We start from the raw sequence: 27,724 nt of genomic DNA, 5'->3' as shown, positions 1-27,724 counted from the left end.
TCTCCTTCTATCATGTGGTTTCTAGGTATTGAATTCATGCCAGAAGGCTTGGCAGCAGTACTTTTTACCTACTGAAACATCTCATCAAGTCAGCATAGCATTTCTAAATCAAAGTTTTTAAGAAATGAAGATTTTAAAAGCATAACATGCCAACTTCATTTCTTCAAATTTTATAAAAAACTTGACAAAAATTTATTTCATAAAGTAGATTTATTAACTTCTTTAAAAGGAAAATAACAGGACGGGCTCTTGCTAAATTGTGTCACTTTGATTCACAAAATTAACAGTTGAGCCCAACACTCAGAGCCTTCTTTCTCCAGCTTAAAATATTTAAGAAAAGAATACAAGGAGGGATAGATATGGTGGTATAAGCCTGCAATCCTAATACTGGGCTTTAGCCAAGAGGATTTGGAGTTTGAGGGCAGTCTCAAATACAAACAAAACAAAAGCAACAACAAAAACCCCTTCTCAAGGACGGAATCCCAGCAGAGGCAGGCGGATCTCTGTGAGTTCGAGGCCAGCCTGGTCTCTAGAGCGAGTGCCAGGATAGGCTCCAAAGCTATACAGAGAAACCCTGTCTCGAAAACAAAACAAAACAAAAACAACAACAAAAAAAAAAAAAAACAAAAAAAGAAAACACCTTCTCAAAAACTTAGAAAGAGAAGGGGAGGGGAGATAGGAGTTGAAACTAATTGAAAAGGCAGAGATGCAATGACAACTAAGGTAAGAAGAAATCAATAAAGGCCAAGGGTATTGTAGCTCGTCACTGTGGGAAAGTAAAAAGAGTTTGTGCTCAATCAAAAAATTGTTTCCAACAACAAAATCTAGGGACAGGAGAGGGGAACAAGAGAACTTATAGTTTTGGTGAAACAGGTCAGTAAGTGGTAATCTTCAACTAGAAAGCAAGGAGTCCAGCTTTCTTGTTTTGATCTTTCTCTTGCATAAATCAAATGGATCAAAACAAGGGCAGAAGCAAAGATCCAAAACAATTGAAAGAAAAGTGAAAAGAGCCTTTGAATCAGAAGTGAAAGAGGAAAAAACAAACAAAATAAAACAAAACAAACACTCTCACAAAACTGCATTGGATCTTACATTGCTATCCTAAAGACTAAAACATAGGTATTATGTATGCCAGACAATCTATTTACCAATGAGTTTTATCTCAACACTAAAAAGACATATGACTGTAATATGGAGTAAAGACATAAGGATCAAGGCAAGAGACATCTCACTCTACTATAACCAAAAGAAAATGAGAAAGAAAACAGAGTGACTTTATGAGACACAAAACAAGGAGTACATGAAAAGCACCCAAATGTTGAAGTAATAAAATTACTAGTATAAGCTACCATTAGACAACAAAAAACAAAACCATTCTGATTTCTTCAGAATGATTGACTACAGGGGTTTATCTGTAGCAGGAAACAAACAAGTAATTGCTTGCCCCTAAAAAGGCAAATTTTTGTTTTTTTTTTGTTTTGTTTTTTATACAGGGCCTTAATATATGGCCCTGGCTGGCCAAGAAGAACACTCTAGACAGACCAGGATAATCATGAATTTATGAAGATCAGTCTGTTTCTACTTCCCAAAAACTGAGACTAAAGACTTGTGTTACCATGCCCAGCAAGAGCCAAATTTGAGGTTTAGAAATGCATCATTCATATGCAACATATAAGGAAATGGTCACATGTTAACTAAAAGCAATTTATACAGAAAATCCAATTTTTGGATTCTCAGTGACAATGATAACTACAGTCAAAAGCAAACTGATTGAAATTCACATTATAACTAGTAACAGCAGTAGTTTAGGTGGTAAACCATCTGCCTATCAAACATGAAGACTGTTAGTTCACCCTCAAAACTCAAATTAAAAAAGATGGTAATGGTAACATCCTCTTGTAACCCCAAATCTTGGGAAATTAAATAGGCAAATCCCTGAGGATTGTGGGGCAGCCATTCTAACTTATTAGGAAAGTCTCAACACAGTAAGAGACAGAGACGCTATTTCCAAAACAGGTGGATAATGTTTACATAACTAAAGCCAACATTATCCTCTGGCCTGGACACACAAATGAACTGCACACATGTGCAGACACACATACACTCAAAAACAAATCACTAAATTCAAAGTTTAAGCTGTTAATTATCAACATGTGCGAAAACCACTATGTGGCAAGTTAGAAAGGTTAGGAAAAGCATTACTTGGTAATAACAACAAAAAATATATTTCCACAAAAATATTCAGTGTTTACTACTTTAAAAATGAATCAATCTCAACAAGACTGATGATATACACAAGCTGATTTTACTGCCTATTATTTGTATCTCAACATGAAGCACAAAGTGCAAAATTTTACCATGGATTTTCTTACTAAGATACATAGTAAGGAACAGGTGAGTAGAAAGTGTGTCTAAAGCAGGATGCAAAGAAAAGCAGAAGAGGGAAGGGCTGAATGCAGCATATACATGAAGAAGACAACTGTGAGAAGTGAGGCAGAGGCTGGAGAAAGGTAGTTAAGGAAATAGCAAAGTCTGATTCTTTAACACACAGAAACAAAACTGGACTACAGAAATCGACAAAGAGAACCTGACAAATCCATACTGTCCCAGAGCACTTGAAACTTAAAAACTCAAAGACTTAAGGTTGTGGCTTTGCACTGCCGAAGCTCTGCTTTGTTCTCTGAGGACTAGGATCTGGATACATGGCACTCTGGCCAATGGACCACAATGAACTTGTTATCCATCATTCTTGAAGGAAATCTAATAAGAACTATGAGTTTTCATATGCTGTCTTGAAAGGATGGTCTCCAATCTCTGGGCTTAATTCATCTTCCTGACTCAGTCCTCCAACTACTTCAAACAACAGGCATGCACCACCATGCTTGGCTGCAATATACACTAAATTTTCAGCATGTCCCAAAGGCCCAACTTTTAAAGTTTTTACTCCCAAAGAGAGGAAACAGAAATTAGAGAAACTTACAAGTATCTGAGAAGTATTTATACTTTTCCATCACTATGGCTTAGAATGGTACAAGTTATCTGTTTTGTGTAAGAGAGAGACAGAGAGAGACAAGGACTGCACAAAAATGACACATACTAAAAAGCAAAGGAAGTGGGCTGGAGAGACGGCTCAGCAGTGAAAAGCACTGGCTGCTCTTCCAGAGGTTCAGGGTTCAATTCCCAGCAACCACATGGTGGCTTTCAACCATCTGTAATGGGATGTGATGCCCTCTTCTGGTGTGCATAAAGACAGAGCACTCACTTAACAACAACAACAACAACAACAACAACAACAACAACAACAAGCAAGCAAAGTACACTGAAAGCCTGCACATTGACATCTTCTAGGATACCATGTTTCTTTCAGTAATCCCTTAAAGGAGCTCCAAATTCTAGATTGCCATTCTCTAAATTCTTACATTGTTGCAATCACTGCTTAACATGAAAAATCACATAAGTATTGGCTTTTATAATGATGACAGAAGCAGTTTTCATTTTCATTTTTTCTCAGAGGAGGATCTTGGGGGTTTTATTCTATGTCCATCCATCTGATTCTCTTGAGGTACTGCCTCCCATTGAACCTGAAGGCCAAGAAGTCCTAGTAATCCTCCTGACTCTGCCTGACTCACTTAGCTTATAAGTGGATACATGGGATTCAAACTCAGATTCCGAAGCATGCAGAGCAAACACTCTTTCCCATTGAACCTTCATCTCAGCCCTCATTATAGAGTTTTTAAAATACTTTATTTTACTTCAAAAATTACTTTCATGTGAAAAATTTATTAGTATAGTAGTAAGGACACTTATTACACAAAATAGACTTTACTACAATAAATGTGGGCTCTGGACTCAAGTCTGATTAAATGCAATAGAAGGAACAGAATACTTTCACCAATGTTTTTATTTATCAGAAACTTTAAACAAAGTAAGTTTGGCAAATTGTGAGGCAACTACTTTATATATACTTCCTATGAGAACTTAAACAAGTCATTTGAAGATTTTGAGAAAGATGGGATGGAAAGAGTGTATCTCTATATGTAAATTTATGCTATTTCATGTTTTCATTAAGGCGTAAAATGTTTTAACAATGTAAATACAACAGGAAAAATTGAAACTTTGATTTGAAGTAGGAGGTAATTTGAGTTTCCAGAAATAATATGCAGCATTTTATTTATATTTTCTCAATTTTTATACTCAGTCATCTTTACACTTGTTAAAAATGAAATCTCTGATGATATGAAGTGAAAAGTTTTAACACTTAAATAGTTCAGAGAAGCACATATAATTAGAAAAGAGAAGAAATGCTGGATGACACAGGCCTGCAGCCTGCAGATACTGAAGGACATAAGGAAGAAGGAGCCTAAGTTTAAGACCTGCCTGGGCTACAGGACCAGTTCAAGGCCAACCTCGGCAACTTACTGAGGCACTACGGAAGAGTGAATGTACAGACACAGAGACCACACACAGACAGACAGACAGAGACACACACAGGGCGGGGAATGGACAGAGCTCAGTGACAGCATGCTTAACAAGTTAAAGCCCTAGCTTTAATAGCTAGCTAGCACCCACCCCCAATTAGAGAGATACAAGTCTGTGTTAAATTGCAAACATTTTAGGACAGCAGAATAAAATCTCACAATTTAGAATAGGGCCAAATGAATATATTAAGTAAGGTATGCTACAAAGGGTTTCCTACATGAAGCTAACAGATGTATGGAATTTTTTTCAGCTGACCTTGAAGAAACACGCTTGAGAGTTTAAATACAAAGGTTTGAATGAATAATATGGTGATTAAATTATGTATTGACTTACAATCTAGTGATTGATTATAAATAAGAACCTAGTAAATCTATTGACTGTAATAAACCAGAAACTACTGTGGACACTAGTTTATGTCTAAATAAGGTTATTATAACTTTGAAGAACTACTGTGTAATTCATGTTTGTTAAGCTTCTCTTAATCAGATCTCATTGTGTACTGACTGGCCTAAAACTCAGAGACCACCATACCACATGTTCTGCCTCAAAAGTACTGAGATGAAAAGCATTCCTGGCCTTATTAGCTATATGCACCTATAATCACAGCACTTGAGAGGTTAGAGCAGTAAAACTATGAGTTCAAGATCGACCTTAATTGACAAGGAATTCTAAGAAAGCCCAGGCTACATAACAGGATCATGTCCCACAAAACCCAAAGAAAAATGAAACAAACCTTACAAATGAACATTATAATCTGTAATAATGAACTGAAATTAAAGAAAACTTGGGTAGTAAAGTGTATTCAGAGCAACTTCTCCAAAATTAAAGAATTTTCAGTGTAACTCACCCTGCCTACATCTTACTAGGTGTACATAAAGAAGCAAAAAAAAAAAAAAAAAAATTTTTTTTCTTAAAGTGACTGTCAAAAAAATGAATAATCTGTAACACCTAATAAAAATTATATTTAAATTATATATTCCTTTCATGATCAAACTGTTACTTGTACTGTGAAATAGAAAAAAGTTGAAAACACTGATTTTAAAAACATATTTTTGGAAAAATATTCAGTAATGTAAAATAAATGTTTTTTGAACAAATTCATTCTCTGTGATACATCATTATTCCTAACTGCTTGCTGTTTAACACTACTTTAGGAATAATTTTGTGTGTACCATAACTTTTATTTCCCTAAATATGTAGCCATCCTCTAGTTGTCTAAAATCTTTCTACAATGGAATGACTCTTTGTAATAAGCACTTGATTTATGTCTGTATTTCCTTCAGTTTTTCTGCTCATATCTGAATAGTATTAATAACTTAGTTTCCTGACTTATTGTTTTTCTCTTAAAGTAAGAGTACAAATATTTATTATATATTGGAGTCATCAAAAGTGCTTCCAGGAAATTTTACATACAAATCACCAACTTCCCAAATCAATCAGAATGTCTATGTGGATGATAACTAAGAACCAGTATTTTTCTATAATTAGATGACACTAATGGCTGCAAAGTATGGTAACTTCTTTCATAAATTCACAATATTGCTCAGACAAATGCTAGTACACTAAAGATTGGAGGAAATCTGTGGCAGTGCAGACCTTTAATTCCAGAACTTGGGAAGCAGAGGCAGGTAGGATCTCAGTGAGTTCAAGGCCAGCCTGGTCTAAAGTGAGTTCCAGGACAGTCAGGAATGTTACACAGAGAAATCCTGTCTCAAAACAAACAAACAAACAAACAAAGGAAATCTGCAATTTCAATCACCTGTATTGTAATCTTGGAATAGCTAAGGTGGTTGAGGGGCTGAAGAATAAATCTACCAGCTAACAGCACATGGTTTCATCTTCTTCTGCCATATTTAAATACTTGAATACACTATATATAAGCACTTTGATAGATAGATAGATAGATAGATAGATAGATAGATAGATAGATAGATAGATAGATAGATTTTCAAGACCACTTCTTTCTGTAGCTTTGGCTTTCCTGGAACTAGCTCTGTAGACCAGGCTGGCCTTGAACTCAGAGCTCTGCCTGCCTCTGACTCCTGAGTGCTGGGATTAAAGGTATGTGCCACCACTACCTGGCTTGATATAAACTCTTAATGTAATAAGAATTTATCTTAGTGCAACGTATTTCCATAAAATGTTTCAAAATTCCAATTGTTTTTTAGCTTCTAAGTTAAATTAGCACAGGTTTCTTATATTCACAAACCAAAAGGATATACAGAAAGGTCCTTGTAATCCAATTCATTAATATCTGATACAGTTGGTTTGCCCCTAGATTGGCATATGAAGTAGGAACTTCATGGAGTTCTTGGGGGGTCACTGAGACTGCACTCAAAGGGAATATGGGAGTTCCCTATCGTCGTGCTCCCTGGCCAAGAGCTGTTGCCACCATGAACCTCCATGAAACTAATGGGATGAGGTCAACAGATAATGGTCTGAAACCTACAAAACTATCAACCAAAACAAATGCTTCCTCTTCATAAGTTAATTAACTTAGATACTAGTCTTATGAATACACACTGGTAAAAAATGTCATATAAATTAAAATTGATTTTATAATCTAATAAACTGAAGGATTAAAAAAATGGGAATTTACAAGTAGGTTTTGAACACAAAATTAAAAAATAAAAATTGGGGCTGGAGATATGGCTCAGTGGTTAAAAGCAATGGCTGCGATTCTAGAGGACATGGGTTCAATTCCCAGCACCGACATGACAGCTCATAGAAGTCTGTAACTGCAGTTCCAGGGGGTCTGACACCCCCACATAGACACACATGCAGGCAAAACACAAATGTACATAAAATAAAAACAAACCATTAAAAGTTAAAAAAATAAAGAACAGAAATTGAAGACATAGAAATGCATGAATAACAACACACTTAATTCTGATGGAATATGACTCAATCAGTCTAAAACACGTTGGCAGAGATTTTCTGTAATTGAGAACATGCAAAATATTTTTGGTGTGAAATGCAAGAGAAAATGTAACTATCTGATAGGAAAGACATCAACTAGATTATGCATATTTGAATGTTTGTCATATCACATATTTGTATGGTTTTATGTAAATGGAAATTGATAATAAAAAGACAACTAAATCCAAAAATTAATCTAAAGAAGACAACCCTTCTAACACTGAAAAAAGAACATCTTCCAGGAAATAGAAATCTTCTGTAAATCAAAGGATACATTAAAAAACTGATGGATTTAAGGGATTACACGAATCAACTTTATCATCAATACAACACAAAAATTAAACCGTGGAAGCATTTCTATAATACAACAGAACTAGTAACTGTGATTAGTTTGTGAAGAATAAAAACAGAAACATATTCTAAATGGAAATTAGATCATTCAAGTAGCATGTTCCAAGTAGAAGCACAAACACAATTGTGTGGAAAGTCTGGAAAGTGAGGGGAATCTGTACCACATAAGTTTTGAGAAATTATTGAATAAATAGAGTTTAGCAGGATTTTCTGCACTAGAATTTTTAACAATCTTAGATATGTTTTAATAATCTCTAAGATAGGTTTATATACAACACTGCTCAAACTTATCCAACATCTAAACCATTTTACCTCTAAAACACTTTAACAAAGTTGGCATTTCATGTTGGAAATAAACAAATGAAGTTGGAAATTGGAGATTACCAGACTTAATGCAAAATGTGAACTTCAACTCATGACTTTATAAATACAATTGTCTTTTATTAAATACTAAGCAAAAATTTTGTTGGAATAATCAATACATTTATTAATGATTTAAAAGTATGTGGAATCAATTTTTATAGATATTGTAATGTTATACCTCATCAAATTCTTCAGTCATTTTTCTGATGATTTCTGCATTCTGCATATTTCGAAACATCTCTATTCTGACAGTACCTGTGGAAAAATAATTTTATAGTTAATATTTATCTCATACTAAACATTAAACCAGTTCTAATCATTGTTTGAAAAGTTATATAAAATTATTTGGGTTTCGTGTTCATCTTAAATTTTTCATTTTTTTTTTAAAGAGTGTCTTGACTGTAGGTATATGTATGTAAACTGTGTGTGTGTGTGTGTGTGTGTGTGTGGTGCCTGCAGAGTCCAGAAGAGGGTGTTGACTTCCCTAGAACTGGGATTGCAGTTGTACACCACCACGTGGATGCTGGAAACTCAGGTCCTCTGGAAGAGCAGTCAACCCTCTTAACTGTTGAGCCATTTTCCAGCCCCTCATATTCTTTTTATACCATCTACTTTGAACCAACATTTAATGCAGAAATATAACACATTTCAAGGAAGTATTTCTAAAACCAAGTTATTAAGTTCTATATAATGATTAAAGATGAAAGCAAAAGTTAGTTTTTTACTATTCTAATTATTTTGTATTATTGATAGCTTAATTTTACCCTGAATCTGGTTATATAATTATTAATAATAATGTACTGACAAACCATTTTGCTCATTTTGAAAATTTATATTTTTCAAAAAAAGAAAAAACAATGTAACTTAGGGTTGGGGCTATATAGATAAGTTATAGACCACTTGCTTAGCACATCATACATGGGGCAATAGTACAGTCCCCAGTATGGCATCCAACACCCTCCCCTCCAAAAACTTCAATGTAATTTTGAGACAGGAAATGATGGTAGGATATTTGTCCAGTATGCATGAAACACCCTGGATTTGAGCTCTAGCAATGCATAAAAAGGCACAGTGGCACATGCATATAATCCCAGCAATTAGGATATGAAGATTATTCTCGGGTACATAGTAAATTCCAGGAAAAAATGGACCGTATAAGATGCTAGCTCTAAAATCAAATATAAGACAAAATAACACAATTTAGAGAAATCAAAAGCTTATAATGAACACTGAGGCAGAGAATCTTAACCTAATATTGTTTAGATGGTCCATTTTTTGTGTAAATATAACAATTTTTTTGTTGTTGTTTTGTCTTTAGGCTGGGTAGGTGGCTCAGTGGAAATGGCACATGTGCCAAGCCTGACCAAGTATCATCCTCTAGACTCACATAGTGAAAAGAGAGAATCAGCTTCTATAAGTTGTCCTCTAACCTCCCCATGTGCCATGAGGCATGCTCACACACACATAAATAAATAAGCAAATGAATGAGTAATTGTAATAATTTTTAGTCACATGATTAAGGCTTAATGTAAAGTCTTTAAAAACCAACCTTTAGAATGAACCCCCACCCCCACCAAACCCCAACAATTCAAGCTCTTAAGGAAATCATCCAACAGCTATGAAAGTAGTGGCCCTTACAGAATGAACAAACATGTGACCTGAAAACTAGATCACTAAAGCAATATAGTTTTTTTCTATGCATTGTAGGGAACATCAAAGATACTGAGACTACAGACTGTCATAAGATGAAGTCAGGACTCTAGCCAAATGACAAAAGAGTACGTCTTCCTGGTAAAAAGAAATTCTTCCTCTAGACAAGACTTAACAATGACTTCAAACCTGAGCAACAAATTGAACATAATACTATCAGACCTGGACAAGCAGAACTACTCCTCCATCTGAGCTGCTACAAAATTCTTGAACCATAGAAACAGTGATAATGACAAGCAATTATGTTCGTAATCAATAAACTACAGAATAACTTGTCAAAAAGCAATAAATATGCAGTATAGATTACTCAGGGATTTAATGTACAATTGTCAGAAAATGCATATTTAAAACATTTTGAAGTATTCTTTTTGTGTGTACATATGGGGGGATAATGAATATGTGCCGGTATAGTTGTGTGGAGGCCTGATACTGACATCAGATCTAGCCATCAATCACTCTCCCCCGTTAACTGAGGCAGAACATCACTGAATCCAGAACAGGAGATTTTGCTCTAGGAATTCCCTGACTTCCCTTCTTGCTGCTGGGGATGACAGACAGGCAAGATTCCTGTCCACCCAGAATTTGATACAGATTCTGGGGAGTTGAAATTCAGTTCTCATGTTTGTACAGCAAGCATTTTTTCCAATGAGCCATCTCCCATATTCTTTAAAGGAAAAGATGACATCAGCAACTTAACTTAAAGTGATTTTTATAAATGATTTAAGAATTTTATTCCTACTTGTTAATTCAACAAAAATGCAAACACTGATGAGAAGACTCATATATAAATGGCCACAAGTGACAAACCACAGTTGAATAAATTTTAAAAAGTGTATAACTCCAATACGTGAACTAACAAATTCCATATTAATAAGAGGAAACAACTGATACATACAGTAACATTGATGTTTTTTCAATATAAAAGATTGAAAAAAAAAAAAACCAGCATCAAAACAGGAAAGGATGAACCAGCAAGACATCACAGTACTTAGAGGTGCTTGCTGTCAGGACTGATGAAATGAGTTTGATATCTCAATCAGCATGATGAAAACTGACTCCGACAAGTTGTCGGCTGACTTCTACACACTAGTGTGACAAATGCAGGACCACACACAAAAACACACATGCACACACACACATAAAGTAAGTAATTGAAAATAATAAAATTATTTTTAAAAGATACAACATCATTCCATTCATACAGAGTTTCAAAGGTCTGGCAAAACACACCTTTAATCCTAGCACTCAGGAGGCAGAAGACTATCTCTGTGAATTTAAGGCCAGACTGATCTGCTTAGGGATTTCTAGGCCACCCACAGAAATTTAGTGAAATCCTCTCTATATAAAAAAATAAAACAAAACATCTCTAAAGCAAGCAAACTATACTGATTTAAGTTGAAAGTCACCTAGCATGATCAAGTGTATATGCAAAGAAAGAGAGCTAAGAGATTTGGAATAAAATGACAACTTCTCAGAGGTAGGAAAATATGTATTGTGACTGAAAAGGCATGAGGTACTTGTATGCATTTATTTATCTAAAGCCAGTCAGTTTGTTGAACAGTGAAATGTGTCAATTTTACTGTAAATTATATCTTTGTTCCATTGATTTTCCTAATCTTAAGTAAGAATAGGGTCAAATCATCTACAGTAGATTCAGGAACTGGAAAAAAAAAAAAAAAAAAAAAAAACGACATTCCCTTATAATACCTACCCCTATGGTTCTTCAATCCAATTCTGCAACTCAGAACTTTACATACATGAAAAACCTGAAACTGTATAAACCTAACCTTGCCTGTCACTAGTTGTTTATAGCCTTAGGCAAGGAAAAAAAAGAGTATGCATAATGTTAGCAATACTATTTCAATACTGACTTACACATATACTACTGTTAAGACCCTGAGCACTGTAAAAGATGCTCTATTCTTATTTCCATGACTGATACATCAAGTTCAAGCATAGTACTTTTACCTGTATTTTTACTGAAATACAGTAGCTGACAAAAAAACCAAAAACCAAACAAACCCAAAAACCAACCAAACAAACAAAAAACCCAAAACAAAACAAACATTATTTTGAGTGTTAACATTAAGAGAGACAGGAAAATGGTAACTAGCAATCAAACCACTATGAAGAGAACTTCATGCTTCATATTTTTGCATGGACTATCAAATGTAAATAACTTATTAATAACTCAAGTGTTACGATGTTAAGGCAATATCTTCATTAACAAAGAACACATTTGTAATATACTTATAATGTTCTACATTCATAGGAACATAAATATTGAAAACAAATGAAAGGGAAAAACTGAGATAAAATACGTTCTTTTAAACATTAAAAACTTATCTGAGAGAATTTTGCTCTAATTATCTTATCACCAATATACACAAATTTAAACACAAATGCACACACATACACACACACACACACACACCCCTTTTGAAAGGAAAACCATAAAAGATTGATAATGTCTTTCCAGTAAGGTAATAAATATTTCTAATATGGGAAAGAATTTATGATTTCTATTTTTAACAATAAAAAACTCTCTAATTAGAAATAATAGCAGAAATCTAACAAGTTCACCATAATTTAGAAGAGGCTTCGTGGCATGGACCTGTAATCCCAGCATTAGGATTTACACATGGGGTTTCTGAGTTTGAGGTCATCTCAAGCTATAAAGAACAATCTTATCTCCAAATAAAAAGGATTGTGAGAGCAAGGCTTAGTGCAACCTCTGTGGTATGCAATTTTTCAAATATCTAACAAAACTACAATTCATAAATTCTTTGATACTGAGACTATACTTAAAGCAAAGGATTTTTAAAATTTAAAAATGTGTAAAATAATGTACAAGTATTCTGTGAAATACTATAATAGCAGAAATTAAGAAAAATTCCTATGCCATTTAAAAAAATGAGATGAGATGAAAATAACAGTGCTGACAGTTGTAGAGGCAGCCGGCATCTGAGTGATCACTGTCTGCTAACAAGCTTTCCTGTCAGTACAGTTAATTTGCCTAATGGTCTAAAGAGAATGAACTATTCTTTCTCTCAATGTACAGAAGAGAAAACTAAGATTTCTAAAAGCAATTTGCAAACACATTTTGCTAGTAACTGATCTACTTTGGCAGACTGCTATGACTAACCACTACTTGTCCTTAATTATTAAGGCTTCATTGAAATGTCAAAATACATTAATGCCATCTAAGATTAATAGAGAATAATGTGCAGAAAGCACTCATATATTCCAAAAGAGATTGAAATACATAGCATATTTTAAAATATACTAAAAAATCTATATAGTAAAGTGAAAAATGGTGATTGACATTTAAGCAAATAAGAAACATGTTCTCAAAACAGTTCTAAGAATGTATTTCTCAAAACAAAATACACATAAATCCTTAAAAGAAAATGTAAATACTAATCAGAATTCTTAAAGTTTTATTTTTATTTATCTTTTTATGCTTTTATCTCCATGTACACTAGGGGCATGCCTAGAGCCTGCATGGGCCACAAGAGGATGTCAGAATCCCTGAAACTGTAGTTACAGATGATTGTGGGTCACCGAGTGGGCAAGGGAGAACTGAATCTGGGTCCTTTGCAGTTATACACTGACTCATCTATCTCTCCAGTGCCACTCCTGGCTCCAGTTTTATTTTTAAAAGATCAAGCAAAGTCGGGCAGTGGTGGTGCAAGCCTTTAATCCCAGCACTCGGAAGGCAGAGGCAGGCAGATCTCTGTGAGTTCCAGACCAGCCTGGTCTACAAGAACTAGTTCCAGGACAGGCTTGAAAGCCACAGAGAAACCCTGTCTCGAAAAAAAAACCAGAAAAAAAAGATCAAACAAATTCTTCTTACTAATTACATAGAATGTTTGTCACTGGCCATGTGTAGACACTTTGTTCTACTGTTATTTGTGCTGCTTTTCAAAGTGCAAGAAATTTTAGAAAGTGAGGTCTAACATGAAGAAACAGGTCACTGCAGTTTATCTTGGGGGGTAAACATTCCTCTGGCCTCTTAGTTTCTCTTTTTCTGCTTGCTAAATGCCAGCAGGTCAATAGCCTATATCATACATTACAAATTCGATGCCTTATCTAAAATTAACAGAGACAAATGAAGCACGAACTGAAAATTCTGGAAGTTTATGTGAAGATAAATCTTTCCTATCTGTAATGAAAACTGACAACAAAGAAAATTAGAATGAAGGGTTATGACTGTAACAAAACCTTACTATTGAGTTCAGAAACATTTGGAACAGGTTTGTAGTAGAAATCTGGAAGATTTCAGGCTGGAAGCCTAAAACACTGTAAGAAATACAAAGTGGGAGGTTTTAGCAGAAATGGAAAAGACCATCATACTGAGTGGAATGTGGAGAAAAAATGACTGCTCACAAGGAAACAGGACTCTTTGCCAATTGGATTAGGGACCATTCATGTTATATAAATAAACAGACAGATACATAGATAAATACATACATACCTCACAGACAAAAACCCTGTAAATGTTTTGTAATTTAAAGGCTGAGTTTAAAGAAGACAGAATAATAATTTGGTGTATATCCACAGCCCTCTCATCACAGCTAGTTAAGAAGCAACAAGAGAAAATATTTCAATAAAAAACATGTGACAACCAGAAAAAAAAAAATTGGTGTATAAAAGTTCAAGGGAACCCAGGATTCAGGTGGTTACACAGGCATTGCTAGTTTAGTAGTTGTTGAAGGAGATGGGGGGAGGGGAGAGGAGAAAGACACAATAGAAATATCTTACAAAATTTTGGCCAGTGGGAAAAAAGAAACCTATAAAATGGGATTAATGATGCCCCTTCATAAGACATTAGACCATACTCTGCCCTTGACAATAGGAGTATCTTGAAGGCATTTCAAGAATTAGCCATTTCTCACATAAGGCAAACTCAAGGATAATGTAAACTTCATTTCAAAGGCTCTCTCTTAAGAGCATTGTAAGGGAACACTACTCAGAAAGAACCACCTAGGAAGCTATTTCCTGGAGATTATTACGTTCAGTTGCCCAAGCATCCAAGAAACGGTAGCAACCATCGTCTAAGCCTGGCTATGACTCAAGCTGGAGAATAAAATTGACCCAGAGAACACAGTGTTGGTTTTTCAAGGATACAGAAAAGAAGACTACAGAATAATAGACATATCCACCCACATTTCAAAGAAAATCCAGAAGGTTGGGCAATTTGTGACAAGTTTGTAATTCTCGCATATAACACCTAAGGGATGTATGCAGTTAGAATTAAGCTAAGATTCAATCAAGATGCCAGGAACTTAAAAACAAACAGGATATGGAATGTTGATTTATGAAAACTGCAGGTAAAGTTGAGCCAGAAAAAGGCTGCAGGAGAAGGAAACAGAGATAGAGAGCAAGAAAAGAAGAGAGGGGGATGGAAGGGGAAGGAAGGAAGGGGAGGGAGAATGGCAGGAAACTGAACTAGCAAATGAAAGACTGCAGGGGTGGAGCTTCTGGAGCAAAATGAACCTCACATTATGTCATTATGTTTCTGGAAGTTAAATATGGGTCTACAAGGTTTAGCATTTGCCCAGCTAGGTCTCAATCTTACTTTAAATAAGTCCCTGATGCTTTCTATGCTCCTATAACCTATCTTTCAGAATGCAATTGTTTGTTGTATCCCACTAAATGAAAGAACAGAAATTTCTCTTTGATATTAAGAATAGTAAGAGACTTGGTATTTGAGCAACAATGGAATTGGTAACACAACAGATACTCTTTAGAAATAAGACTAACATTATGAAATCAGCATATGGGGGGATAGGGTAAAGAATATTGTTTGAATATGAAATGTTCCTCACATGTTGAAACCTTGGAGAGCTACCACTTAGAAATGTTGAAAAATTCATGTAGGTGATGGCTACCGATAGGAAGTTGACCACTGAGGATGTTAACTTTAGAGTTATATCTTGTTCTGTTCCCTTTCTGTTAACACTCCTATGTAATTTTTGGTCTCCATGCACTAAGCAGCCCTTGCTACAATTGTCTGCTGACATTATATTCTGCCTTTCTTGGAGTTCAAAGAAACAGTCACCCAACCATGAACTAACACAAAGAACTAAACCATGAACAAAAATAAATCTTTCCTGACTTCCATTTCACAGCAAGCAAATTAATACTAACAAAATGTCTAAAAGGGCACATGTGGAGTCTTTGCTAATGTAGGCCCATTGAAGGGTAGAAGGATGAAAACCAAACACAAATTTACCAAAATGCAAAATTTACGGTTTCTTACTAACATATGAAAAACGCTGAATTTTTTAATTCCAAAACTTAAAACATTAGCTTTAAGTACAAAATTAAAGTGAAGCACATCCTTTGATAATTATCACTTTATACAATAATAAAGGTTAGTGGTGATAATAATAATCATAACAGAGTAAAAGGAAGAAGATATATTTCTTTGGAATACATTTTAGTTACAAGACGTTTGAAATAATACATGGTGGTGTTTTTCAGCTCCACTTGTTATTAGCCACAAGATACTGCAAAATGTACATAATTTCTATGAAAGTCAAATAACCTTTTTCTTAGTTAACTGCCTTTTTTTTTTTTTTTTCTATGCCCACCTAGGCTATGAATCAAAACAGAGAAAGATTGCTAGGAAGAACCAATAAATTGGTAGAGGAAACCTTACCAAAGGAGCAGTAGTGCTAGATTAATAAAAGTAACAGCGATTTACTCAAGAAATACCCACAAACAGTAAATACAGAGCTTACTAATTATATTTAGGAACACAGTGACTGTAAGCCTTTACAAAGTTCTGAGAAGGGAAGCTTGGGGAAATGCAGAGAAAGCAACACATACTCTGGTTACTTTCTAACAAACACTTCAAACTAAATGTTAAGTATCTTGGGATGCATGTGAACTACCTGGGTTATGTTTGTATGGGGGAAAATTAAAAATTCTTATGTATTTTATTAAAAAGGTAGTATTTTAGAATGTCTTAAAAGTTGTAATTATACTTTCACTGATGAGTCAGTCTCTAGATGGCAGTCTATACTTAGTAACACTGCTAGTTAAAAATATGAACATATTCCTTCCTTGGTAAGAATGAAGATAGTCTGTGCATTATATTGGTAAATTAGCAACTTTTATATAGGTTTATTGAGAAATGGGCTCTGTAAGTGGATTCTCCCATCCATCCCAACAGTTCATACCCAAATACATTTGTCTTAAAGTGTCCTCCAAAGTCCCTTCTCTAGGAAAGGGCTGGGCCTCCTAACTGTGACAGGAAGTGAGAACAGCAAAACATCACAAGAGTAAAAATAATCCTATTCTGTATCTCATGCCCTAAAAAGTACTGCAGTGACTAAGAAAAGCTGAAGTTCAGGCCATGGTAAGTTGAGTTGTAAAGAGAACTGAATCAAGAACTTCAGGGGACTGTCTGATCTTTCTCAAGTAGTTCCTTCTGGATATTAATGCTATGTTCTCCCTAGCTGAGCTGGGAACACTTCAGAAATCCCATTCAAATACTAAGAGCAGCCCCCCAAACTTTATCCAGAGCACCATGTACCTGATCCACAATCTGACAAAATATGGTAATAACAAAGATCCTAACACCCATTTAACAAAGGCGAGACCAGATAGCCAGACCAGCAAACACCACCAATAACCTAACTCCAGATACCTAGGTCCCACTAGAAGAACACAAGCAACACACACACACACACACACACACACACACACACACACACACACACACACACACACACACAAAATCAGTGTCCTCAAGAAATTTGACTCCCCCCACTGTGATATGTGATACTCCCTGAAAAAAAGCAGCTTAGCTAACACATAAGACAATTATTTTACAACACAGAGTTATAACTACTATATAATTCTTTTCTGTCTGCTTTGTCCTTTCTGATTTGTTTGGTGTTATTGTTGTTGTTATTATTTTAGGTGTTTGTTTCTATTCTAATGAGAAAGAATGGGAATTTGAGTGGGTGGGAAAGTGGGCAGGAACTGGGGAAATAGAAACTGTGATCAGAATATACTGTATACAAAATCTATTTTGAACTTAAAAATAAGACAATGATTTCGAAACACCAATTCTAAAAATGTTCAAGGAATTCAAAGAGAATATAAATAAATGCAAAATAAATAAATAAATGCCAAAATGAAGACCACAAAAGCAAAAATTGCTGAATTAAAATAATGAAAAAAATGAAGATGTGAAAATAGAATTTAATAAAGAGAATCCCTAAAGAAAAGGAACGCTTAAACAAAATGCAAAAACCAAAACCTAGAAAGTCAAACAAAAAATTCAAAGGAGAGTCTTACTTACAGACTGGATCAATTGGAAGAGAAAATATCAGGTCTTAAAGACAAGTTAAAGGAATGAGATCACACAACTTAAAAGAAAACATTCAATTTAAGAAAACCAATGAAAGGAACATGAAGGAACTCCTGGGACACCACAAAAGAGAAGCCTACAAGTCATAGGTATAGAAGAGAAGAAACATAGTCAAAGGCATAAGAATGTTTACAACCAAATCACAAATGAGAACTTCCCAAATCTAAGGAAAAAGATGCCTATTGGAGTACAAGAGGCATGCAGAACTCCAAACTGACAGGACCAGAAAACAAGTTCTCCATTTCAAATAATATGTATTAGTGTCTTTTGAAATATGCACAATAATTCTCATTTCAATACAACACTAACTATCCTGAAACAAAAAATAAAATTAAAAGGTTATACTCAGAAATCAGAGAGGTAATGAATGTTAGTAATCAGTGTGCGTTCTCCTTTGACTATGATGCACCAATGCGATGATGCCATCATATTAATCACGGATCTACCCTCTGCAGTTGCGTCTTTGTAGAAACATCATTACAAGAATGCCCAGAGGTATGTTTCCATGATGGTTCTAAATTAAATGAAGTTCACAAAATAAAAAACTGACAAGTTGTAGGGAATGCTAAAATTTATGATTAAAAACAAATCATAGTCAGTAAGTTTCATTTTGTAGAATTTAAAAGAGATACAGAATGTATTGCCATTTAGTCAGAACACTGACCAGGAAAAAAAAAAAAGTACCTTTGAAACACATACCAACCATCTACTCTGCTGAAAAAGATCAAAACACGATTCTAGTAGAAGGTGAAGCTACACTGCTGAACTGGCAGGTTCAATAAACAGCATTTATTTTACATCTGTGTACCTCGACATCCTGAACACTGGATAAAAAAGTTGATTAAATCCAGAAGTGCGATGTCCCTGTCTTGTTTATATGATTCAATCCAGTCATCCACCACGGACTGTAGAAAACAAAAAACAACAAAACAAAAATAATTTTAAAAACTGACAATACACTAAAGAGATTTTTAAAAAAGTTTGTGTGTATGTGAAATTAATTAAATAAGACAATCACTTACCTGAAGCTACTGTTCTGTTGTCAAATAAAAGCAGACTTCTCTATTTATAAGACTAATAAGAGGTTCATTACTAGAGCTTAAAGATTTGTTTATAATAAAGCAAAAAACAAGGCTGACATTAAAAATCCCATTAAGGTTACTAATTATTAAACAAACATAATTTTTAAACTTATCTGAAAATATTAAAATTCACTTATACAGAGATTTGTAAGTTCAGCAAACTTAATCCATTAGTGCACACAAAGAATGCATACCAAGTGCATTCTTTTCAGTAATAAGTATGGATCGGTGTTTGTAAATGAAATAACCGAATCAAAATTATGAGAAGAAAAATTACAGTACTACTAGATCTCGGCACTAATATTCTCCAAAATTTTTACAATTAAGTGGAACTTTCTTGAGTTAATAAAGACAAAAACTAAATGACCTTGCTGTGGAAATGCATAAATACTTCAAATAACCAGGAATAAGGCAACCATTCAATATAGCCATTGTAGCTGTATTAAATGCAAACATCAGTGAAACACTGGTAAAAAGTGGTGGCAGGTAATAACAACACCAACCTCCTTCAGTGGTATACCTACTTATAAGTTGCTCATGATTTAATTCTACTATGCAATCCTAATTAACCAAAAAGAGAGGGGATAGGAGGGAGAAGAAGGAGGAAGATGAGAGGAGAGAGGGAGGAAAAATGTAAGTTAGTAATTAGATCAGGAGCAGTGAGGGTAATGGAAGAAAGTGATTATCTGATAATATACAAACATAAAAGTGTCAAAACAATATCCATCATTCTATATGTAATATATGTGAAATAAAAACTTAATTATAAAACGAGAACCAAATTCTACTACAGTGATTCCGCGAATTAACAATGACAAGAAAGCTAGCTTAAAAAGTCATGTACAAAGTAAATTATAAAATTAGCATTAGTTAGAAAACCAATGGATAACTAGACTGCAACCAAATATAGATATAAAACTAGAGAAAAATAAATTTTCTAAGACACACAGGATAAGTAAGTTTAGAAAGAAATATTATAACCTGAATTCTTTGAAAAATTTAGTATTAGGTCAATAAAGTCTGTATTTACCTAATATTTGAAAAATCTAACATTTCAATTGCAATTCTAATTAAAATTGCTTGGGATTTTATTGAGTAGAAGTGGTTGTACAGCTTCAGAGGAAATGTAAAAAATGGAAAAATTTTAATGAATTGTACATCAAAATATATTTATATAAAATGACATGCATAAAATTATATTACATATTGAGGAAATTCTACAAATGCACAGATGTTTAATCATAACCAGATAAAGAAACAATAATATTTCCAGAATTGAAACATCTTCTCAACCAACCTTCCCATATGTAACCCTTTAGAGCCACTTAGTAAACTATTATAGTGATGTTTATAAACAAAAATTAGTTTGAGATGAATAATTTTCAACCTTCATAAGGTATGCATCATCCTTCAAGAAAAACATTATCAAATTTACCCACATTGTTATTGGTGTTGGTGGTGTACGTGTGTGTTCAAGTGTCTGTGTACAATTGTGTGTGTTTTCTATTTCTTTTTAAGACAAGTTCTGGTGTCACTAGCATGGAATTTGCTGTGCAGAACAAGTTGGTCTTGAAGACCTTTGCCTCCTTAATGCAGTGATTAAAGTCATTTGTTAACAATTTCTGCTTGCATTTCTGATTGTTTTTCGATGTCAGTGATTTCTTTCATTACAAAAATAAATTAATTTATTCCTTAACTTGTAACATTAATGGTATTTCCAATTTAGGGGTTATTACAAACCAAATTGTTATAAACATAACTACATACACCATTTGGTGTTGGTTTTTTTTTCTATTTAATTGGCAGAATTGTTAATACACAGAATAATCACAAGATCTCCTAGTTTCTTCTCTATTGCTGTGATAAAAGTATCCTGAACTAAGAAAAAAGGGGTAGTTTGTTCACAGTGTTGTTTCAGTGCATCATTACAGGGAAGACAAAGAAGGAGGGACTTGGCCCAGCTCCTCACATTACATTTCCTGTCAAACACAGAGAGCAGTGAATTAACACAGGCACACTACTGCTCAACTTGTCCTCTTCTCCTGACTCAGGCTAAGGCACAGCTCAGGAAATGGTGCAGCCAGCATTCAAGATGAGTCTTCAGAACTCAATATAATTATGAAAATCCCTTACTGGCATTTCCATGGACAAAGCTGATCTAAGCAATTCCACATTCAGATTCCTTTCCAAGATAATCCTAGAATGTGTCAAGTGGACAATTAAAACCAACCATTACACAGGTATTACCAGATTGCACAAACCAAAACCAAAACATGTAAAGCAAATATACTAAGTTTTATTCTATCAATAATACACAAGATCCAGTAATATCTGGTTTCTAGAGGCCTCGTGTCAATACAAATACTAGGTATTTTCAATCATTTTGATTTAAACTACATGTTTGGCCATGTTTTTGTATCGGGACTCCCTATTGAGAAGAACCTTCTTTCAAATGAAGAGAAGATTTTCTGACTTAAAAATGTCCTCCTGCAGCTTCACATTCAATGCCTCAGAAGCTCTGTTTTAAAAATTAACAAAATACTAGATTGTGGTGATAAAAGAGGTTGAAAAACATTAGCTCTGCTTAATGTGGTACACACTGTGAGATGAAGGTGAGAATTAATGAAATGGAACAACATAAAGGTTATTTCTATAGTGGCCTAGAGTTGTGAAGGAACACTGTACATGGTTACATTGCTTTTTTCATCTCCAAAGTGATTGCATCAATTTATGCTATTAAAAGTTACCTACAAATCCCCAAAGTATTATGAGGGAGAATGTAGCACTGAAACTTGCAGCACAACTATGAAAACTTACTAGAATCACACAGAATACAGAATACATCAGAATTAATGGATGAGGAATCAAAAAAGTACCACAAAGAGAAAATGTAATCTATCATAAAGGAAATAATTCAATCTTAGAAAGAAAACCCTAATTTTATAAATAAAATATGCTGAAATGATAGGATAACTTATCAAGAAATGAAAGAAATTATCTATTGAAAAGCTCAGAGAAAAATGTGGAGTGACAGGATTGTAAGTAACAAAAGCAGAGAGAGCAAAAAACTCGCTTGGATTTTGAAGCATTATCAAGTATAGATTTTTATACTATATCTGCAAATTTAGTTGGGAAGAATATATGAGGTCAAGAACTATATTACGTATGTTTAGTAATCACACAAAATGTTATCTTCTAGAAATGACAGAGAAGCTATACCCATGATACCACATAAACATGGCTTCCTAAACAAGACCTGAAAAAACAAACACCAATGGCCACATTAATAATGAAGGGAGAAATTTCATGGGGTCTCAAGCATAGACAAAAACGAAACAAAACAAACAAGAGGCAACTAAGAAATGTTGAGAGCGGAGCCTCAAACTAGTGTTCTCTAAAGCCAACTGGTCAATCATAAAATCATGTACACAGACATAGGCTATATGGACTGAATAGGTTGTATTTATATATTTAAGAATATATATACACACACGCACGTGTATGCAACAACAATTAGGAAAGAAGAGGTCATGAATATGGGGGGAGGAACGCATGGGAAAGGTTGGAGGGATGAAGAGGAGGGGGAAAGCAACATAATTACATTTTAATTTAAATTCTTGTAATCTCTAAAAACAAAACAACAACAACAACAAAAAATTAGAGAAAAATATCCCTATGAAGTTTGACAAAAGGGCGAGAAAGCTTTCTTTGAATCTACTTTATTCATTGTATTCACAGGTTATAAATTATCATATTTCTTTCATTTAAGTTTTTTTATTTTCATGTTTCAAAAAACTTTAAGATATTTTAAAGAATTTCCAATAGCAGCACCCTGATCCATCATTATTCAGATGGAATAAATTACATAATAACATTAAATTACTGTTATTAAATATTATTATCAATATAACTATTATTATACTATAAATATATAAGTTACTGTTAATATTATTAAGTTGTTAATTAATATTAACAGTAATAAATTACATTCAAAGAGAGGATCACTGTTCAGAGATTCGATTAAATATCATTCACATAAACAATGAAAAGCCACAGAAGGCTATACATGCAATGAAACTGAGAAGTAAGCAGTTGATATGGGAGAGATGTCTTTTTAAAGATTATTTTAAGATTAGGCAAATACACATATCTAAAACATACAGCATAAAAACTACACAGTATAGGATACTTCATTACAGAAACTTACTTTCCACACTTACATTTTCTAGAACGATGCAATATTTTTAGGCAATAGCAAAATAGTTGAATTAATATAAAGCTTCTTCAGTTGGTGAGAGCTATTTATAAACGAATGGATCTTTTATACTATTTAACACTTCTAATTGAATTAACCTTGATATAACATTACAATAAAGAACTGGGGATCTGCCTATGGGTGAAAGAAAATAAGGAATGGAAAATAACAGTAAAGAAATAGCACTGTAACAGTAGCTAAGTCAGAGTTTTTTCTCTAAATAATCCACTAATGCTCACTTCCATATACCAGCATAAAAGCCTATCACCAAAAGTACTTCCAGTACTTTTTCACTACAAAGATATCACCAACACAATGAACTCTGTATACAAAAGAAAACAATTATTATTTGCCTTGTTATATAAGATAATCTCTGGAAGACAACTAGATTAAGAGAAATTCCTGCCAATTTTCTGCTGTTATACTGTATTATTGCACCAATACTCAAAACAAAACAAACAAAAAAGTTCCTTGTGTGACAGTCGTGATGGCATCTATCTGTAACTCAACCACTGGTGAGAAGGAGGCCAGAGAACTACAATTTCAAGGACAATATGGGCTACAAAAGAAGTTCAAGACCAGCTTAAGCTACACAGTGATTCCTGTTTCAAAATTTTTCAACTTGTCTAAGAGTTTGCAAATTTTGCTACAATCTTTCAATTCCTTTTCTTTGAGCCCAATAGCTGATATGATTATTGATACTTTGTGATTATCAAGAACATTGGCTAGCATTTACAAAATGAACCAACCACTTAGCACACACAAGCTTTTTAATGAGTAAAATAGGATATAATAAAAGCATAAAACAAAAGAAATGCTTGCAAAATTGACCATAAGCAATTTGATATGGCTATATTAATATCTGACAGGATGGAAATAAAGACAATGAACATTATCAAACAGATTTCTAAAGGAAGAGCATATACATGAGAAAACTGTAACAATCGTAAATTTGTATTACCAAATAGCAAAGCTCTCAACGTACATGAAACAAAACTTGTACTGTTAGAAGAAATAAGGAAAGTCACAATCATGGCTGATATTTTTTCACACATCTCTTAGTAACTGATAAAATAAAAAACCCACAAAAGTATTAAGTATAAAGAAGATATAAATAATTGTTACCAATAAATATGACCTGGTTGATATGCACAAAACATAAAAACTATTACAGAATATATACAGAATTCACAAAGGAACACCATAACCCAGATATCTATATGGGTTGTCTCTATTTGTAAGGTAGAATAAAGTATCCAGTACAATTCTGATTGTCCATTTCTAAGTTTATTTAAATAGGATTGTAGACACACAATTATTCTGGGGCTTAAACTACAAATCCACTGATTTTTCTTTTCTACTAATGGAAAATCTTTTCATAGAAAAGTTTTCTAAGTCATGTAATACAATAAAAAGAAGACCCAGACTGATATTAGGGTTCAAGCTTCAAGCTGGAGATCAGAAAAGCAAAGCAACAGCTACTGGCTCTTAACTACCTCTGCCCAGACCAAAGAGGCGATCCTCAGACTGCTCCCGACTTCACCGCTCCTCAGATTCACTCAGACTGCTATGTTTTCCTCAATGAAGCTAGAGACTAACTCTCAGACTGAATGCCTCTACCTTTATACCTCTAAAATCCTGGGATAAAAGGCATGAGCTCTGAGTCACTCTTTTAGACTGGTTCACACTCTGGTAACCCAGGGTGGCCCTGAACAAACAGACATCCATCTACCTCTTAATCCTGAGTCTTGGGATTGAAGGTATCTACTATCACTGCATAGTTTCCATAGCTAGCAAGTGTGGCTGCTTTGCAAACTGATCTACAGTGGCTTTTTTAGATCATAAACAATATATCACCACAAAGTCACATTTGGAACCGGTACATATTTTAGCTAACACTTAGCAAAAATGTGTTAAGTAGTTATATCTGGATTCAAGAGAAGAGAAAAAGTTTCTCTGCCAGGAGAATCCTTGAATTTTCTTTATGTGAATTAATAAAAAAAGAAATTCAGGTACACAGATGCTTGGCTCTTTCAAAATCAATCCTTTGGCAACTGATATTTCATGCATTCTTACTGTCAATGAAAACAGCTAAGTATTGTGGGTATTAGAGTTTACTCTATCCAAATGACTATAAAGAAGTGTTTCACTAAATTACAATTTATTAGTGTGATAGGATAAAATGTATCTAGGACTATTGGCACTAATGTTAAAAGAGTTTTTATCTCAGTAAGTACAACATGTGTAATTGTATTTTTAAAACAAGTTTACATGCAAAGACATACACAAGACATGAAAAGTTCAAAGAATAATATTCATAGGTTTTATGTTCTCACATCATTCCAACTACTTTTAATCCAAGACTTAAAAACATAAAAGTCATAGAGGTACCAGAACACCTGCTATAGGTGACAAAAATGACATTTTCTATAATCATCTTACTGTACTTAGTAGAGGACAGAATATAAATCAGTATTATGCCTTTTTCCTAAGGAATTGGAGGTGATTAGGAAGAAAAATGTAAAACTTCAGAAAACAAAGCCAGCACTCTAAGGAAAATATATGTGGAAACAGTCTGAGTAGCAGTTAAATGTTAAATCTTATATTTAAGGTCCCTATTAGTGTAATGATCAACCTAGTCCATTCATCTATGCAGTATACACTGAGACCTTAACTCTATCACATTTTTCTGTAGACAGTTAATATTCGTTAGTGATGCTACAGAGTAGATTCACTTGCTTTGAAATAAGTCAAGCAGATGACTGAGATAAAATAGTAGCTTGCAAACTCAAGATCCTAACCTAAATCAGTGTGGTATCTCATACCTCTAATCCTAGCATCTGGGAAAATGAGGCAGTAGAAATGCTATGAATTTGATGAATATATATATACAAATTTGACTAATAAAATTAATTCAGACTGATAAAGAATTAGGACAATTAGGCAACAATAAAAGTTGCCTAGCCTAATCTAGCTCCTATTATTCTTTAGGTCTCAAAGAACTGCACCTCGTATTTACTTACATCATTTTTAAGCTTCTTATAAAATGTTTGTATTCTACACCTTTAAAGTAATTCTTTACTAAAACAATAGTTAAGTAAGATGCTAGCCCATTTCAACTCAAAAGGAACAGGTAGTGTCCATGTCTGCTCTTGACCAGACAGCCAGAGATTTTCTTTCCTTTCATAAGCATGGGAAACAGCCCAGTTTCAGCTGGAATATGAAAACCAGATATTTTTCTTTAATCTGTTTACATTGAAGGATGGAAATGAGAGCATTTAGCGAGAAATATACTATACAATGCCTAAAAATTAACAAAAACTCAGGGAAGTATTACAGGACATCATGTGACCACTACAAACAGAAAACAAACAAAAACCCACAAGATTAAGCTGGGAGTGATGGTGCATTCCTTTAATCTCAGCACTTGGGAGGCAGAGGCAGGCAGATCTCTTGAGTTTGAGGCCAGTCTGGCCTAGAGAGTGAGTTCCAGAGCAGCCAAAACTATACAGAGAAAACATGTCTGAAAAAACAAAAACAACCAACGAAACCACAAAGCTAGCCACAACAGGATAATCTTAAGGTTTCTATTGCTGCAATGAAATACTACGACCAAAAGTAAGTTGAGGAGGAAAGGGGGTTTATTTAGTTTATATTTCCACGTTGTATTCCATCATTGAGGGAAACCATGACAGGAATTCAAACACTGCAGGAACATGGAGACAGGAGCTGATGAAGAGGCCATGGAGAGGGGCTACTATCTACTGACATGCTTAACATGCTTTGCTCAATCTGCTTTCTTATGGAACCTAGGCCTACCAGTCCAGGGACAACACCACCCACATGGGTTGGGCCCAACCAATCAATCACTAATTAAGAAAAGCACAGGCTTGCTTACAGCCCAATCTTATGGAGGCATTTTCTCATGATTCTAGCTTATTTCAAGTTGACTGAAAACTAGCCAGGAGACAGGCTGAGACCAACTTGGCCAACTGGGATGACCTCTTTGTTTCATTATAAAAGGAGCTCCATATCATGAGTCTTTCAAAACTCCCTACTCTCAGTATGTATCTAATGGCATCACACATCTAGAAAAACCACCTTAAGGACAGAAAAGAAAAGTACATTCCTATTGTGAAGAAAACCCACTCCTGTAATTCATTGCCCCTTATCTTA

General features: G+C 34.2%; 1 protein-coding gene across 2 annotated transcripts in view; it reads right to left on the bottom strand.

Annotated features, from left to right (window-relative positions):
* Positions 1-27,724, bottom strand: part of Stag1 (stromal antigen 1) — a 298,555-nt gene that overhangs the window by 147,102 nt on the left and 123,729 nt on the right. The window contains exons 5-6 of one of the 2 annotated variants that reach the window (XM_027414298.2): positions 19,020-19,116; positions 8,291-8,367 (exon numbers count right to left, since the gene is read on the bottom strand). In XM_027414298.2, coding sequence (XP_027270099.1) covers positions 8,291-8,367; positions 19,020-19,116 — 174 coding nt within the window. The remainder of the gene's footprint in view (positions 1-8,290; positions 8,368-19,019; positions 19,117-27,724) is intronic. The other variant, XM_027414299.2, reaches the window with a different exon arrangement.

This window comes from Cricetulus griseus, chromosome 4 (genome assembly GCF_003668045.3).
Source record: "Cricetulus griseus strain 17A/GY chromosome 4, alternate assembly CriGri-PICRH-1.0, whole genome shotgun sequence".
Taxonomy (NCBI): domain Eukaryota; kingdom Metazoa; phylum Chordata; class Mammalia; order Rodentia; family Cricetidae; genus Cricetulus; species Cricetulus griseus.
The sequence above is the reverse complement of the archived record's forward strand: the minus strand, read 5'-3'. Positions and strand labels throughout refer to the sequence as shown.